The sequence below is a fragment of the Hyperolius riggenbachi genome, chromosome 12 (assembly GCF_040937935.1).
Source record: "Hyperolius riggenbachi isolate aHypRig1 chromosome 12, aHypRig1.pri, whole genome shotgun sequence".
Lineage (NCBI taxonomy): Eukaryota > Metazoa > Chordata > Amphibia > Anura > Hyperoliidae > Hyperolius > Hyperolius riggenbachi.
In genome coordinates this window covers 201064039-201081422 of record NC_090657.1, presented here as the reverse complement: position 1 = coordinate 201081422, position 17384 = coordinate 201064039, and the positions used below count along the sequence as shown (strand labels likewise).

General features: G+C 44.9%; 1 protein-coding gene across 1 annotated transcript; it reads left to right on the top strand.

The window, feature by feature from the left end:
* Window positions 1-60: 60 nt before the first annotated feature.
* Window positions 61-8914, top strand: RPS28 (ribosomal protein S28). Its single transcript, XM_068262353.1, has 4 exons — window positions 61-158; window positions 2095-2142; window positions 5499-5633; window positions 8834-8914. The coding sequence occupies exons 1-3, from the start codon at window positions 120-122 to the stop codon at window positions 5619-5621; spliced, it is 210 nt and encodes a 69-aa protein (XP_068118454.1). The 5' UTR covers window positions 61-119; the 3' UTR covers window positions 5622-5633; window positions 8834-8914.
* The last annotated feature ends 8470 nt before the right edge of the window (window positions 8915-17384 follow it).

The following is a 17384-nucleotide window of genomic DNA, read 5'->3' as shown; positions in this document are numbered from 1 at the left end:
GGCGGGGCGCTCGGAGAAAGCGGCGCATGTGCGTTGCGGGTAATCCCGCCCTTTCTCCTCTGCGAAGTATAAAAGGAAATAAGGCCTTCGCGCGTCCCTCTTTTCCTGGATCCGCCATAATGGAAGCCGGACGCGTGCCGCCGATAAAGCTTGCTCGGGTAATTAATACCTCTTTATTATCATAGACACCCCCGGCAAATCATGCTGCTCCCTGGATTTTACAGTAAATAAGGTGCTGTCATGTCAATGGGCGATGCACGTGTAGCAGGGAAGCGTGCGGCTTCATGTGCTGGCAGGGAATGGGCGACGCATGTTATAGTGGTGCTTTCCTTTTTTCTGGCGTAAAAAGGTTTAAAAGGACCACCATTGGGGCAAACTGTAATATTTTAGCTACAGTCAGTTCCCTGCTTACAACGTGTCAGAAAAGAGTTGTCTTCATGTACAAATCCTCCTGTACTGATATTTCAATATATATATTTTTTTTGTAACCTGACAGTGTTGTGCAAACTGTAATAAGTGGTTTAAAACAAGTTGAAAAAAATCAGTTGTCAATCCTTCATCCATGTTCCACCATGTATAATACGGGTTTCAATTCAGTCTCCTGGAATGGAACCTGTTTGTAAGTGTAAGCCTGTACGTATCTATGCACACATATGAAGTGTATGTTTTGTCCAAGAGTAAAATTACTTTTTCCTATGTTGCTGTCACTTAGGTAGGGTTTGCACTTATTTGTGTGGGAAACGTAACAGTTTTGTGCATGCATTTGAATAGATAAGTCAAATGCTGGGAATCCCCCATGAGATGTAGTGAGATGTGTCCAATATTTGTTGCTGCTACTACTGTAAAGGTGGCCATACACTGGCCCGATTTGCGGCAGTTTCGACAGCAGATTCGATCACTGGGATCGAATCTGCTGCCAATCGTTCGCGCAACACGCACCCGCCGATCCGATTTCCTCCCGAAATCGGATCGGTCCGTCGATCGCGCCGTGCGGGAAATTACCCTCGATCGCCCGCGGGTAGGGAGCGCGTCTCTAGCGGCGGCCGATCCGATCAGGTATACATTACCTGAGGCTGGCTCCCGGGCATCCCGTCCGTCACTGCTCCCGTCATGGCACCTCTGGCATCCTCGTATAACTTCCGCTGTCATGCCAGTGACAGCGGAAGTACAACTAGAGGGCGCTCTATTTGAACTTCCGCTGTCACTGGTGTGATAGCTTAAGTTCTATGCGGATGCCGGAGCCGGAGGTGCCACATGACGGGGACATCACGCCCGGGAGCCAGCCTCAGGTAATGTATACCGGCGGGGGGAGCGGCGGCAGCACCACCACAACAGATTGTGATCGGTTTCAGGCTGAAATCGATTCACAATCTGTTTGCAGGAAAGGCAGCCATACGATCCCTCTCTGATCAGATTCGATCAGATAGGGATCTGTCAGCTGGTCGATCTGATGGCACATCGACCAGTGTATGGCTGCCTTAAGTGACATAAGTAAAAAGTCGCTAGTCTACTTTAGGCAACGCAGCACAAAACCTCATAGGGGAATGAATCTGTGATTGGGTGGATAGCACCCTCTCAAACTGCTAGGTTTTCAATTGGTTGTAGTTAACTGTGCCCACAATATTTGGCCAATCCCAATACTTTGTACTGTAGAGGGTGCTGTGATTGGAGAACTGTAAAGTACGCTAGAGCTAAAAGTAATACTCATTTTGCTCTGGGAGTAAAAAATACACACATTGCACGTACAAGAAACAACCCAATTGAGTTACACCCAGTTGTTTTTGGCTGCAGAAGTCTGGAGGGAGACATGGACCCATGCAGCGGGGCACATTCAAGAGGAATGCAGCCCATTTAGAAAAAGTTACTGAAGATTCATAGCCTATAGCAGTGCACTGATTTGAAAAGTGCAACGCTGTGGTTCGATAGCTTTCATTCTAACATCCTATTGAAAATATGTTCCAGGTGTGACGCATCAAATACACCCCTTTTCGAGATTGTTTAGGATTTTTCTTGATCACTTTTGAATTTAGTTGAGCTCTAAGCACCTTGTTTTCCATGTTCGAGACATTGCTAACTTTTTTACCTTTTCTGTAGGTAACTAAAGTTCTTGGACGAACTGGATCTCAAGGACAATGTACACAGGTATGTTCCAAAACCTAAAAAGTAATGTGATATGGTCAAAGTGTAAGTGCCGGGTAACAGTTGATTGAAAAGCTGTACCATTTCGGGACTTTTTTAAGCTCCGCTTAGCGCAGGAAGTGGATCCTAATGCTAAAAATAGGATATGCTTCTACTTTTAAAACAAACTGATCTGCTTGTTGCACCACGCAAGTGGAAAAAAAATCTGCTTGTTGCGCCACGCAAATGGGGAAAAAAAGGATCTGCTCCTTGTGAAACGCAGAGTCTGAACTTGGCACATTTTTCTGGACTGGACATGAAAATGTGTGCAATCAGTCTGAGAACAGACACTGTCCTCACTAGGCTAGTTGACACGCCTGCTTCACTCGTTTGGATTTCCTCCGTGACATAAAATTTGTGTCCCGATCTACTTGGTCCCGCCAACACAGCTCATTGGTTGTCTGAAGCATGGGGATCTCCATTGGGCTGCAAAAGACCACTGGGAATTCCCAACAGGGAGAATTATCATTGGTTCATGGTTGCTAGGGATAATTTGCCTACTGCACAGGTGTTGAACTCAAGGCCTGGAGGGCCAGATCCATGCCAGTGTTTAGAATGGACTGAGAAAGAGTAATGTGTTCTACCTGATGGACCACACCTTTGCGGATTCAGAAAAAGAAGGTAGAAAACCGCTCACTCCACGAAGGGCAGTGCCAGGACAGCTAATCATTGGATACACTAGAAACGAAAGATGTCCGCACGATGCTCCTAAAATCCAATATCTTTATTCATGGACGTATCCAAAAAGGTCAACAGGTGATGTGTTGACCTTTTTGGATACGTCCATGAATAAAGATATTGGATTTTAGGAGCATCGTGCGGACATCTTTCGTTTCAAGTGTTTCCTGATTCAGACCCATCAATTTGAGTTGTTAAAAATGTGAGACCTTGGCCCTTGGAGGGATATCCCTGGCCTAATGCATCCTATGGTGAGCCCCATGCTCCTCCAGGCTGAATGGACAGACTGAGCAGCAGGACAGGTGAGTGGCAATGTGGACGAGATTGACGCAGGAGCGGACGGTGAATTTGTTGCAAGTGGATGCAAAACAGACAGAATGCATCCACCCACTGGATGTGCTTACCATTTCCATTTTACGTCTGCTCTAGAGTGAACCGACCCTAACTCATGGCATAATGATGTACAGCTGTGTGAGCAGGCATTAATAGAATACTAGTGTGGTTTGCTTCCTTAGAATTTGTTTTGGAAAGAGTGTTTCATGCATACATCTGTGATGCTGACTCTATAGCTTCAAAATGATCAGGTCAGATGGGACATCCTCCTCCTTTGTGTATGCATAGCAGCCTTGTGGTATTATTGATTTATAAAGCATGTTGTTCCATGGTGCTGTACAAAGAAACAAAACATGCTGGTCATATTAAAGCGGATCCGAGATGAAAAACAAACTATAACAAGTAACTTGTCTATATATCTTATCTAAAGTTTAGATGGTTTACACAGCAAATCTAGCTGCAAACAGTTTTAATAGAATATGATTATTTATTCCTGTGATACAATGACAGCAGCCATGTTTGTAAACATTACACAGAGACAGGCTTATCTGTATCTTGAGCCATCAGCCAAATCCCCTCTCCTCCTCCGCTCTGCCTCTGAAATCAATGGCTAGTAACACCTCCCCCTCCTCCTGCCCAGACTGAGCTCCCATGAGCCCTTGCTACTGCCAAGGCTCTCTGAAAACCTGTGGGCAAGGCTTGTTGAGTTTATAGGGAATTAGAGTATTAAAACCAAAACAAAAAAGTATTTGGCTTGAGGAATGCCCTATAAACAATAGGAAAGGAACACAATTATGCAATGTGTAAAAGTTCACCTCGGATCCACTTTAAAGAGAACCCGAGGTGGGTTTGAAGAATATTATCTGCATACAGAGGCTGGATCTGCCTATACAGCCCAGCCTCTGTTGCTATCCCAAACCCCCCTAAGGTCCCCCTGCACTCTGCAATCCCTAATAAATCACAGCCACGCTGCTGACAAACAGCTTGTCAGAGCTGGCTGTGTTTATCTCTATAGTGTCAGTCTGCTGCTCTCCCCGCCTCCTGCAGAACTCCAGTCCCCGCCTGCATCCCTTCCCTCCTTGCTGATTGGAGGGAAGGGACGGGGGCTGGGACCGGAGCTATGCAGGAGGCGGGGGAGCAGCTGAGACTGACACTACAGATGTAAACACAGCCTCACAGCATGGCTGTGATTTATGAAGGATTGCAGAGTGCAGGAGAACCTTAGTTGGGTTTGGGATAGCAACAGAGGCTGGGCTGTATAGGCAGATCCAGCATCTGTATGCAGATAACATTCTTTAAACACACCTCAGGTTCTCTTTAAGACAATGGTATGCACCAAATAGAGACACTGGTACATAATACAGAATTGGTAATTAGTGACAAATGTAACCTGGTGAATAAAATATATAACAAATTCCAAGACACACAATGAATAACCAGGCTCAGGAGGCAACACCTTTTAATTATATGCTCTGTTTACTTTTGCAATTCATTTAGTTTTCCCTACCGAAAGCTACGTACACCAATGCGATAACCATCGTCTGAAACATTCGATGACTACTGTTTCGGCTGACGGATGTTTGTACATCAGCCACCAACCAATGTTGCTCGGGCATCGTTAAAGGAGATGTCAAGTAACACCTGCTACTCATAGTACTACTTACCTGGGGCTTCCACCAGCTACTTGCGGTCGTTAATTCTCTTGCCGCAGGTCTACTGGCCCCCGTCAAGCAGGAAGTTGCTTGACGACTCCTTTAAGGATGCGTCCTGTTGGATTCTTAATGTCAACTGAGCATTACCAATCACAATGGTGTTTCCAAGCTCTGCTGACTGACTAAAGCTGCTCTGTTGTCCTCTGATCTTTGTCCCTCCGCCTCCCTCTTCCGTAGCAACAAAACACATCGCTAGCCTCAAAACTAGGGGTGTGTCTGTACAGCCTCATTCCCCAAATTGTCACCCGTGGGATTAATTCCCGATTCCCGATGGGTGACAATTCTCACGTGTGTACTTATCTCTACACTAGGCTCTCCTTCCCTACCTACAACCAACACTAGGCTCTCCCCTACCCACTAACACTAGGGTTCATATTAGGATTCCTCCTAGTATTGTTGGTACTGATGTGGTTGGTAGTAAAGGCACTGATGTGGTTGTTTTGGAAAAATAGTATTTTTGGTGCGATAATTGAGCAGCTTATGCTCAGCCTAAGTTGGAGACATCATGATCTACTGAACATCATTGCTTCTGTAAAGGAAATTTGCAATGTAGATTGTAACTTAAGGACTGTATATAATTCTATATTTTCTTAACAGGTCCGTGTTGAGTTCATGGATGACACGAACCGTTCCATCATAAGGAATGTGAAGGGTCCAGTTCGGGAGGGAGATGTGCTGACACTTTTGGAATCTGAGCGTGAGGCCAGAAGATTGCGCTAGCATGCCATGAATGTAAGGAGCATATATACATTTTACAGAATTTTCTTTATCTCAGAAAAACGGTTTCCAAATCTATTGGCATTTGAAATCAAAACCATCCAATTTCCTGTTTCCAACCAGCCTCCTACTGCATAAGCTTGTTGGGCTGTTTGAGTGCATTGTGTATGATCAAATTGCACCTGAGATGGGGGATACAAAACAATTGTACATCCCTGTGGCTTCCTCCAGGCTGATCGGCCCCTCGCCGTCCTCTTGCACTGCCTCGATCCTCAGAAGTTTGGCTCGCAAAGTCTTTCGGTTGGGGCCAGTCGGCGCAGTCTGGCTGGGAGAAATCTGCGCCTGCAGAACGCTGATGAGGGTGTGTGCAACTGGGAAACACATGCCCAGTACGCCCCAGACCGAAGGACTTTTTGGGCCTAATTGCAGAGGATTTAGGCGCTGCAGGAGGATGGCGAGGTAGCGATCAGCCTGGTGGAAGCCACAGGGCTTCTTAGGCTCCCTTTAAAGACTGGAAGAGGAAATAAAAATTCCCTTACTTGGAGCATATGCAAGCCACCTGTAGCCGCTCTGTGCTCGCGACTTTACCAAACGATCCTCTGGTGCCCTGCTGCGGCTCACTTGCTCTTATGGAAGTCGCTATCCACTGCGGCCCTGGTCACACGCGTCCTTGTCCATGCTTCTATCGCCTGGAGTATACTGTGCAGTTGCAGTAGAGATTTTCTTGTACGCCACCTGTGCAGGACGCTCCTCACCACAGGAGCGCGAACGAGGATGTGCGTGGACATCACAGCGTGGGAACGGAGGATCAAGTGGGTGGGCACAGGATGGCTGCAAGGGGCTGGCAAGTGACACTTTTTTCCATTTTATCTTCAGGTCCCCTTTAAGTCTGCTGTATCTTACCTGGTGATTTTTAGCAGATGAGAATCTATATAAATGTTGCACTTGGGAAGCTTTTTGCATTAGCTGCTCCGTTCGTGTAGCCAGAAATACTCACCTAAAGGATTATTGGGAACACCATACTAATACAGTGTTTGACCCCCTTTCACCTTCAGAACTGCCTTAATTCTACTTGGCATTGATTCAACAAGGTGCTGAAATCATTCTTTAGAAATGTTGACGAATATTGATAGGATAGCATATTGCAGTTGATGGAGATTTGTGGGATGCACATCCAGGGCATAAAGCTCCCGTTCCATCGCATCCCAAAGATGCTGTATTGGGTTAAGATCTGATGACTGTGGGGGCCATTTTTAGTACAGTGAACTCATTGTCAGGGCCGGATTTAAGCCAAGGCCACATAGGCCATGGCACCACAGGATTAAGAGCGAGTGAGCAGTAGGCTATACTAGGCCGAAGGTAATGGTCACCTGGCTACCTATACTGGATGTAAGAGTGGGTCTTCGGGCTATGTAAACTGGGGGAAGGTCATCTGGCTGCATATACTGGAGGGAAAGGTCAATGGGCTACCTATACTGAAGGGGCCAGCGGCTGACAGTGGCCTTGGGTGGTAAAGAGTACAAATCCGGCCCTGCTCATTGCTATGGTCAAGAAACCAATTTGAAATGATTCAAGCTTTTTGACATGGTGCATTTCCTGCTGGAAGTAGCCATCAGAGGATGGGTACATGGTGGTCATGAAGGGATGGACATGGTCAGAAACAATGCTCAGGTAGCCCCTGGCATTTAAACGATGCCCAATTGGCACTAAGGGGCCTAAAGTGTGCCAAGAAAACATCCCCCACACCATTACACCACCAGCCTGCACAGTGGTAACAAGGCATGATGGATCCATGTTCTCATTCTGTTTACTCCAAATTCTGACTATCGAGACTCTACAGACCAGGCAACATTTTTCCAGTCTTCAACTGTCCAATTTTGGTGAGCTTGTTCAAATTGTAGCCTCTTTTTCCTATTTGTAGTGGAGATGAGTTGTACCCGGTGGGGTCTTCTGCTGTTGTAGCCCATCTGCCTCAAGGTTGTGCGTATTGTGGCTTCACAAATGTTTTGCTGCATACCTCGGTTGTAATGGTTATTTTAGTCAACGTTGCTTTTCTATCAGCTTAAATCAGGGTGACCTTTAACATCAACAAGGCATTTTTGCCCACAGGACTGCCGCATACTGGATGTTTTTCCCTTTTCACACCATCCTTTGTAAACCCTAGAAATGGTTGTGCGTGAAAATTCCAGTAACTGAGCAGATTGTGAAATACTCAGACTGGCCCATTTGGCACCAACAACCATGCCTTATGTGTTATAGCTGCTATTTTCTGTAGCACAACCATGTGCGGTCTCATTGATTCCCACCACCTGCCCTCGGAGACGTCTACACATGCATTATGAAGCTAGTGACACTTGTGTAAAATGTACCTGCTACGAATCAAGTTTCAGGATTTATTCTTACCTGGGGCTTTTTCCAGCCCCCTTGATGCCTTTTGGGACCTAGCCATCCCCCAGTCCACTCTGTTCCGACGCTGGATGGCCCGGTACACTTGCATACTGCGCAGGTGCGCGACTCTGCCAGTGTATCGGACCATACAGCGGTAGACTGAGCAGGCTCAAGGTAGCTGGAGGCAAGTATAAATCCTGGGGCTTGATTAGTCTCAGGTTCCCTTTAAATTGTCTTTCCCAGGGGGGCTGGAAATGCACACAAAATTTCTCATGAGTCTATGGGCCGCAGTAAAAAATGCAGCTATCTGCAATTTGCACAGCCATTTTTTTAAAAACTTGTTGCGTTTTTCCATACTGTATGAGAATTACATGCGTTTTACAAAATTATACTGTATTTTTGTCTATTGAAAAGTAGTCATTCGGGTCCCTCACCGCAGTTCCGGTCTTCTCCAAGGTCCAGATGGCAGCCTCTGAAGACTGCCGACCCATCTTTGCGCAAGAACACCCCACGTCACCGGGAGTGTAATGTGCCTGTTTAGTAGAGCTATGTAGGCTTCCGATGGTGCAGGTGTGCACAGAAGACACCAACCCGTAGGGGGTCAGCGATCTTCAGAGGCTGCCGGTGAGGCACCAGAAAAGACCGGAGCTGCAGCTTGGGACCCAGATGACTTCTATGGGCTGGAGACGGCCCAGGTAAGTAAACATTAAACTTGGTTTTACAATTTATTTTTTTTACACTGCCTTTAAAAATTGTGTTTAAGTGTTTTGTGTAACATTGCCATGATTCGGAGTACCATTTCTAATCCTTTTTTTTCACCCCTCCAGATGCCAGTAATGGTGTGTGACCTATGCGGATGCTGCAGCGGCTTGTATTTTTGTTGAAATAAAGAAAAAAAAATTAAATAACTATTGTTTTATATTTTGTTATCTGGGAACATAAATCACACTATTTCAGCATAGTTTTGAATGTAAGGTTTGGAAGAGATGTCCTTGGGGGCGAGGAGTGCAGTCTGCTACAGGCAGTTTCTTCTGACCCTATACAGTTTTCTTTGGGATGTGTGTAGAAGCCCATTTTAATATTGGGTGAGCCTACAATTCCATACAGTCAGTGGCTGATTGAAACCTAGGCCTCTGCAAGCACTTGTCCTGTATTCTGTTTTTACATATGTTACAGTAGAATCTTTCTAGTAAACGCTGAAATAAACTTCTGGTTCTGCCCATACACCTGAGTACTATACCAGAATTTGTCATACATCGTACTGTATATTTAAACTACTTGCCCTGGTCTCTTTATTTATATAGTTTATTATAAGTAGATATTACTGTAGTAATTTAATTATTGTTGATAGACAAGACAAATAACATCTATATTGAGATTTTCTCCTGGCGGAGTCAAAACGCCAGAGCTGTAGCCACTAGGGTGTGCTCTATAGGCAGTAGCAGTGCTAGGGAGTCTAGCTCAAGGTCTCCTTACCGAATAGGTGCTGGCTTACTGAACAGGAAGTGCTGAGATTCTAAGGTGAACCCAGGTCGCCTGTGTCAGAGGCAGAACCCTTAAAGTGTACCCGAGCCAAAGCTCTTGTACACAATGAGATACTCAGGACCCTATTGAGGCTTCCCTCGGTTCCACGTCACTGTGTGCCCTGCCTCCCCCCCCAAATCCCAGAATGATTGGCGAATCATTGGGACCACGCACCTTCTCTTCCTTCAGTGAAACTGCACAGTAGCCAGGTGAGCAAGCATGCACAGTAAGCTGGAGCACCGTGCTCTGTGCTGCTGCGCATGTGCGGCCATGCTCATTTGTCTACTGTATGGCTTCGCTCGTAACAGAAGAGGAGCACTGATTATGGAGGGGGGGGGGCTGTGCTTGGAGACGACATCGGACCACCGAAGGAATCCTTAGTAGGATCCTGAGGCTTCCCTCTCTTCAGGTTAATATCTTAGTTTGCGCTCAAGCTTCGGCTCAGGATCGCTTTAAAGTGATCCTTAACCATTTCAGCCCGCAGGGATTTTTCACCTTATGCATCAGGGCAATTTTCATCTCCCATTCATTTGCTGATAACTATCACTACTTATCACAATTTATTGATCTATATCTTGTTTTTTTCCACCACTAATTAGGCTTTCTTTGGGTGGTACAGTTTGCTAAGAATTATTTTTTTATAAATGCATTTTAACAGGATTAATTTGAAAAAAATTCATTTCTCAGCTTTCAGCCATTACAGCTTTAAAATAATCCACACTACCATAATTAAAACCTATGTATTTTATTTGCCCATTTGTCTCGGTTATGACACCATTTAAATTTTGTCCCTATCACAATGTATGGCGCCAATATTTTATTTGGAAATAAAGGTGCATTTTTTCCGTTTTGCGTCCACTATTTACAAGCTTATAATTTAAAAAATGTTCGTAGTATACCCCCTTCAAATGCATATTTAAAAAGTTCAGACCCTTAGGTAACTATCTTTTTTTTTTTTTTTGTAATTTTTTTTACCATTAACTTTGATTTGGGTAATATTTTGGTGTGGGAAATAAACAGTTAATTTTTAATGTTAATATGTGTAAATTGTAATGTAAAAAAATATGTAGATGTAGTTTTACTATTTGGCCACAAGATGGATTGAGTTTTTGTGCTTCTCGCTAAGCAGAAGCACAAGGGGGACGTGGAAAATGTTACGTGCAGAAAGACTGAAGCCTCTTGTAAGAGTGCTTCGGTTTTTCTGCTGGGGACACGGATCGGGAACCATGTTCCCATTCACTGATCCCAGGGCTACTGGGGGACAGCACGAAGCAGTGTCCGGGCGGCAGAAATGGTTAAAGGGAACCATAGCTGAAGGAGAAAAGTTATACATACCTGGGGCTTCCTTCAGCCCCATATGCACAGATCGATCCAGCGCTGCCCGCAGCTACGAGAACCGGCTCCCCGCTGTTCCGTCATTCTGAGCCAGTCTAAGCGTAGCAGAGGTGCGCTCTTTGCGTATCTCTGCAGGAGTGTATGGAGAGATATGTAGAGGGCGCACTTTTCCTGCGTAGCCCAGCTCCGATGACTTCAGCGACGAGAGCCCGTTCTCGTAGTTGCGGGCAGCACTGGATGGCGGCGTGGGATGGATCAGCGCGTATGGGGCTGGAGGAAGCCCCAGGTATGTATAACTGCTTTTTCTTATCACCATCTCTGGTTCCTTTTAATTGGGCACTACAGTGGAAAACTGTAAAATTTAAAATGTGCAAACACATACAAATAAGTACATTTTTTCCAGAGTAAAATGAGCCATAAATTACTTTTCCCAGGGTCATCTCCAGGACAGCAACCCAGATGAGAGATTTTACCCTTCCACCTACTATTGGACAGGAAGAGGTTAATCCATGGTTGCAGGCAGGGTATATATAGAGATGTAGCGAACATCTCTGAATACATGGGGCTTTTACTACTTCCGGGTCGCTCTGACGTCACGAACATGAACGACGTCACGCACATGCGCAGAAAGAGCCCGGCAACAGGAGCGCAATCTAGGACGCGCTTCGCCGGGCAGCGCAGGCGTACTACTCCGGGTCAGAGCGACCCGGAAGTAGTAAAAGCCCCAGAGATGTTCGCCGAGCGAACAGTTCGCAACATCTCTAGGTATATATATCTGCTCCTAACACTCATACCTCAGTTTTATTCCTGTCCATGGACGGAGGAGGTCATGGTTTTCTTGTTGGGCTGATGCCAGATGGCGAAGTCCTGGAGCGGGGGTCTTCCGGAATATGCTGGCCAGAAGGGATCAGCTAGGAGGAGCGGCCGTCTCCCTGTCATTACAGAAGGTGTTTGAATCTGGCTGCCTTGTACGTGTGGACTGGGCGGCTGTGATTGGCTGACAGGAGTCGGATGACTCCAGATGTCAGCATGCCTTGGAGGAGGAAGTTGAGCGTTCCTCGCGGCGTCAGGTGACCGGGAGGTCGGCTAGGAGTTGCGGCGGGGCGGCAGCCTTTGTGACAGCCGAATGCCTGATGGCGCCTCCCGCCTTTCCGGAAGCCTAATTGGTGTTGTGGTCACGAGGGGAAGAGGAATTAACCCCTTTAGTGCCAGAGGCTGCGATAGTGGGAGCGCACAACCGATCTAGGAACCATAAGGTTAGTGATTGTTCCCAGGAGGAACTCCTTTTGTGCTGCACCTTTCCAGGTTTTTTTATGCGTCTCCTGTGGCTGGTTTGGTTGTTGGAATGCAGCATGGAGACAGCAGAGAGCGCACCAGATGCAGGGGCAGTGGTATGTGCTATGTTATGTGTATAATATATACATATAAGGAATTCTTTTAGGCTTGTTATTTGTGTACAGGATCTTCTCAAAAAATTAGCATATTGTGATAAAATTCATTATTTTCTGTAATGTACTGATAAACATTAGACTTTCATATATTTTAGATTCAAATACCCACAACTGAAGTAGTTCAAGCCTTTTATTGTTTTAATATTGATAATTTTGGCATACAGCTCATGAAAACCCCAAATTCCTATCTCAAAAAATTAGCATATTTCATCCGACCAATAAAAGAAGTGTTTTTAAAACAAAGTCAACCTTCAAATAATTATGTTCAGTTATGCACTCAATACTTGGTCGGGAATCCTTTTGCAGAAATGACTGCTTCAATGCGGCGTGGCATGGAGGCAATCAGCCTGTGGCACTGCTCAGGTGTTATGGAGGCCCAGGATGCTTCGATAGCAGCCTTAAGCTCATCCAGAGTGTTGAGTCTTGCGTCTCTCAACTTACTCTTCACAATATCCCACAGATTCTCCATGGGGTTCAGGTCAGGAGAGTTGGCAGGCCAATTGAGCACAGTAATACCATGGTCAGTAAACCATTTACCAGTGGTTTTGGCACTGTGAGCAGGTGCCAGGTCGTGCTGAAAAATAAAATCTTCATCTCCATAAAGGTTTTCAGCAGATGGAAGCATGAACCCACTTTTGAACCAGAAACAGCGGCAGAAGCGCCTGACCTGGGCTACAGAGAAGCAGCACTGGACTGTTGCTCAGTGGTCCAAAGTACTTTTTTCGAATGAAAGCAACTTTTACATGTCATTTGGAAATCAAGTTGCCAGAGTCTGGAGGAAGACTGGGGAAAGGAAAATGCCAAAATTCCTGAAGTCCAGTGTCAAGTACCCACAGTCAGTGATGGTCTGGGGTGCCATGTCAGCTGCTGGTGTTGGTCCACTGTGTTTCTAGCAAGGGCAGGGTCAATGCAGCTAGCTATCAGGAGATTTTGGAGCACTTCATGCTTCCATCTGCTGAAAAGCTTTATGGAGATGAAGATTTTATTTTTCAGCACGACCTGGCACCTGCTCACAGTGCCAAAACCACTGGTAAATGGTTTACTGACCATGGTATTACTGTGCTCAATTGGCCTGCCAACTCTCCTGACCTGAACCCCATAGAGAATCTGTGGGATATTGTGAAGAGAAAGTTGAGAGACGCAAGACCCAGCACTCTGGATGAGCTTAAAGCGGACCCAAACCAAACATTTTTTTAATTAAAAATATTTAGTTGTACCACTCTGACACATACAAAGATAAATAAACACTCCTTCAAACCTATGATCATTTCAGTGCATGCTTTTCACCCTTCTCTTTTCATAGCTAGGGTTATACTGGGGGCAGCCCATTAGCAATTCCTCCATTGCTGGACACCATCTACTCCACCAGTTTGCCGGAAAAATCCCGGCAATTTGAAAGGAAGGGAGGGGTTTCTCCAATAAATGTAAAATATTTTATATTTGTCATCATGCAGCTGAAAAAGGCTGCTATTTATTTTTATAATTTAGAAAATAGATTTTATTTCTGAAATCTTGTATTTTTAATTTGGGTCCACTTTAAGGCCGCTATTGAAGCATCCTGGGCCTGTATAACACCTGAGCAGTGCCAAAGGCTGATTGCCTCCATGCCACGCCGCATTGAAGCAGTCATTTCTGCAAAAGAATTCCCGACCAAGTATTGAGTGCATAACTGAACATTATTTGAAGGTTGACTTTTTTTGTTTTAAAAACACTTTTCTTTTATTGGTCGGATGAAATATGCTAATTTTTTGAGATAGGAAATTTGGGTTTTCATGAGCTGTATGCCAAAATCATAAATATTAAAACAATAAAAGGCTTGAACTACTTCAGTTGTGTGTATTTGAATCTAAAATATATGAAAGTCTAATGTTTATCAGTACATTACAGAAAATAATGAACTTTATCACAATATGCTAATTTTTTGAGAAGATCCTGTATATGCAGGTGTTAGAGAGTGGTAGTCCTCATTGGTATTTTCTCCCCTTATTTTTCAGCCCAAAACTGACAAAGCATCTAAGGGGAAGGAAACCAAGAGAGGTAGCCAGAGTCAGGCTCGCCCTTCCAGTGACTCTGCTGCTACATCCTTATCAGCATCAGTGGTAGAGCACTGTCACTTACAGTAGGTAGTAGAAATCTGACAGAAGTGACGGTTTGGATTAGTCCATCTCTTTATAGGGGTTTCTCAGGGAAATATTTGTTTTCAAAAGCACTTCGTGAATGGCAGTTGCTCTGTCCAACCGCCAAAAAACTGTAGGAAGCAGGGAAGCTGGCCAGCATTATTGTCCTTTTATAAAGAATAAGCCTTGCTGAGAATCCCCTATGAAGAGATGGACTAGTCCAAAACCTGTCACTTCTGTCAGATTTCTACTGCCTACTGTAAGTGACAGCAATATAGGAGAAAAGTAATTTATGACTCATTTTATGCTGGAAAAAAATGTACTACTTATTTGTATATGTTTGCAAATATTTTACAGTTTTTCGCTGTAGTGCCCCTTTAACCCTGCAAAAGCAAAAAGTTTCATTTATCAGGGGCTTCTCTCAAGCCCCCTGCACCTGTCCTGTGTCCTCTGGTCCCCGACGCGGATTAGTTTGTTTTTCGCTGACCAAGAGTCAGCCCCCGGCCACGCGTATTCATATTGCTGCCATCAAGCACGTATTGCGCAGGACGCGCTTGAAGGCGGAGAATATGCGTGGCTGGGAACCACGAGGGTGAGGGAAGCCCCTGGTAAGTGAAACGTTTTCTTTTGCATGGTTGAGGTTAAACAAATGCTTCCATTGCGCAGTAAAACTTTAATATTCAGTAAAAAAGTAGAAATACACTCACATATTCCAAGTAAATAAAAGCGTGTAACAGATTAATCCAGCGTCCTGGATACAGCTAGCATGCTCCTCTGTGTGCTGCCCCGTAGCTCCGCCCAACACGTTTCGTCCGTAGACTCATCAGGAGCTTGTCATTGGTTGGCACACCGGAGGATAAGTACTCATAATCCCTCCCCTTTGTCCCTACGAGAGTGCTGTGTATTTGCCAGCCTGACCCGTGTAGGAACATCCTCCCCTGCAACTATGGCCCCCATCTGGCAGACTACATTACCCATAATGCTACCGCACACTACTTCCGGTTCGCCGCTAGTTCGCTTCCTGTTGCTGGAACACAGAAATACGGAAATCTATCCTCACCCCGCGCAAGCCGCTTGGCCTCATACCCAGCGCCCCTCGTATCCCACCCCTCACATATCAATCAGACTTAAGATTTTATAACATTAAAATAATAAAATAAAACTAGCAAGTTGGGTCCGCGTTTGTATACCTCCAGCAGCAATCCCCATTTTGCTGATTACTGCATGTTAATTCTGCACTTCCTACATCATGAGGCAAAAGTTTAAGGCCCCATTCACACTTAGAAATGCAAAACGCCGGAGATTTTTTCCGCCGTTTTGTAGGAGTGATTTTTCTGCGATTTCACGAGGAAAAATCACTGAACAGAGTGGCGATTCTACATCGATCGCATTTAGCGCTTCTATAGCACTGAAACGCAATCGCCTGAAAATGGTGCAGGCGATTTGCGGCAATTAGCGCAAATCGCCCAAGAAAGAATGGGCCCATAGGGTTTCATTACACTAGCGTTTTTGAAAAGCGCTAGCGTTTGAGCATTTTGCCGAAATCGCGGCAAAACGTTCTAGTGTGAATGGGGCCTTACTGCGCAATGGAAGCATTTGTTTAGTTTTTAGAGCATACTGAGGATATTTACAAAAACGCTTCAGCTGTTTGTCAATGGGCAGCATTTCAGTTTGGGGAGCGCTTTGATTTACTAGTGGATTCACATACAGGGTGAGGTGTATGAGTGCTGTGCCAGCACAGGGAGGTGGTGAAGGTGCGCAAAGTTATAGGGATACTGCACTATGTTGTGTCATTTCTCCCCATGCACGATCAGACACTACTGCAGCCAAGGGAGAACGAGGTTGATCGTGTGGCTATATAAAGCAGGCGTATATTGCTGTTTGTAATTGAGCAGCTACCCCATCTGGTGAGCTCAATATTTACCCATATAAGTGTGCTGCACTAGGTGGAAGTGCGTTGCACGGGAGGTGGAGGTTACAGAACGTACCTGGCAGCATTACACTATTTTTTTTTGTTTCCTTTTTATGTATCTTTCCTGAGGGCTGCTCACACAGAGACAATCGGGATTGGTTGGACTGGCTTACATGCAGGAAGTGTGTGGGATAACTCCCCAGGATACCGTCTGAGCGCTAACACTATTGAACTATTGCTGAGTAACTATATTACAGTGTTGCGAAACCGGTAAATAGAGGTCTAAGGACATATTCAATAGGAGGAGTGCAACACCTGTGAACATTGTTTACACTGTTTTCTATAGTGTAGAGTAACACAGATGGGTATTTATAGCACCATAACAAATACTGGACACAACCAGATTCTGTTCTAAATTTGATCCAGTGTGAGGCTCTATCCGATCTGACTTATCTGGGCCGCTGGACATTCTTCAGCCCAAAACTTGGGATCACATGAGCCAGAATTACCAGTTGGCATAACAGCAGATGCCATATAACAGGCATGATTAAAGTTCATTTTTGGCCAATATGATTAACCAAAGGACTCTGTGATATAATGAACTGTAATAAAAGTATCCATGAAAGTCGATGCTGATCTTTTTTTCTTCCTTTTATTTTACTTCTTCTGAAAGTAGTAGGTTGGTAGATGCAAATTGAAAATCAAAATATAAATAATTGTGACGGGAAACATGGTAATGTAATAAAGGTTATGCAGTAAAATGTAATTTAATAAACGCAGGTGATTGTGGGGATGGCTCCATGAAGCTCAGCATGAGTGAGGGAAAAGTGAAGAGTGGGATGTTTGTGATGTCAGTATGGTTCCAGTGTTCAGTCATCTTCTACAGAGGGAAGACTGAGCGGCCAACTCATACAAGTGTAAACATGTGAACTTATGCTTTCCTTGTTATTTAGTAATTTTTTTTCACCAGATTCAATGTACATTGGGAAGGTTAGTGTTAGGAGTGGAGAGGGAGAGGTTAATGTTAGAAATGGAGGAG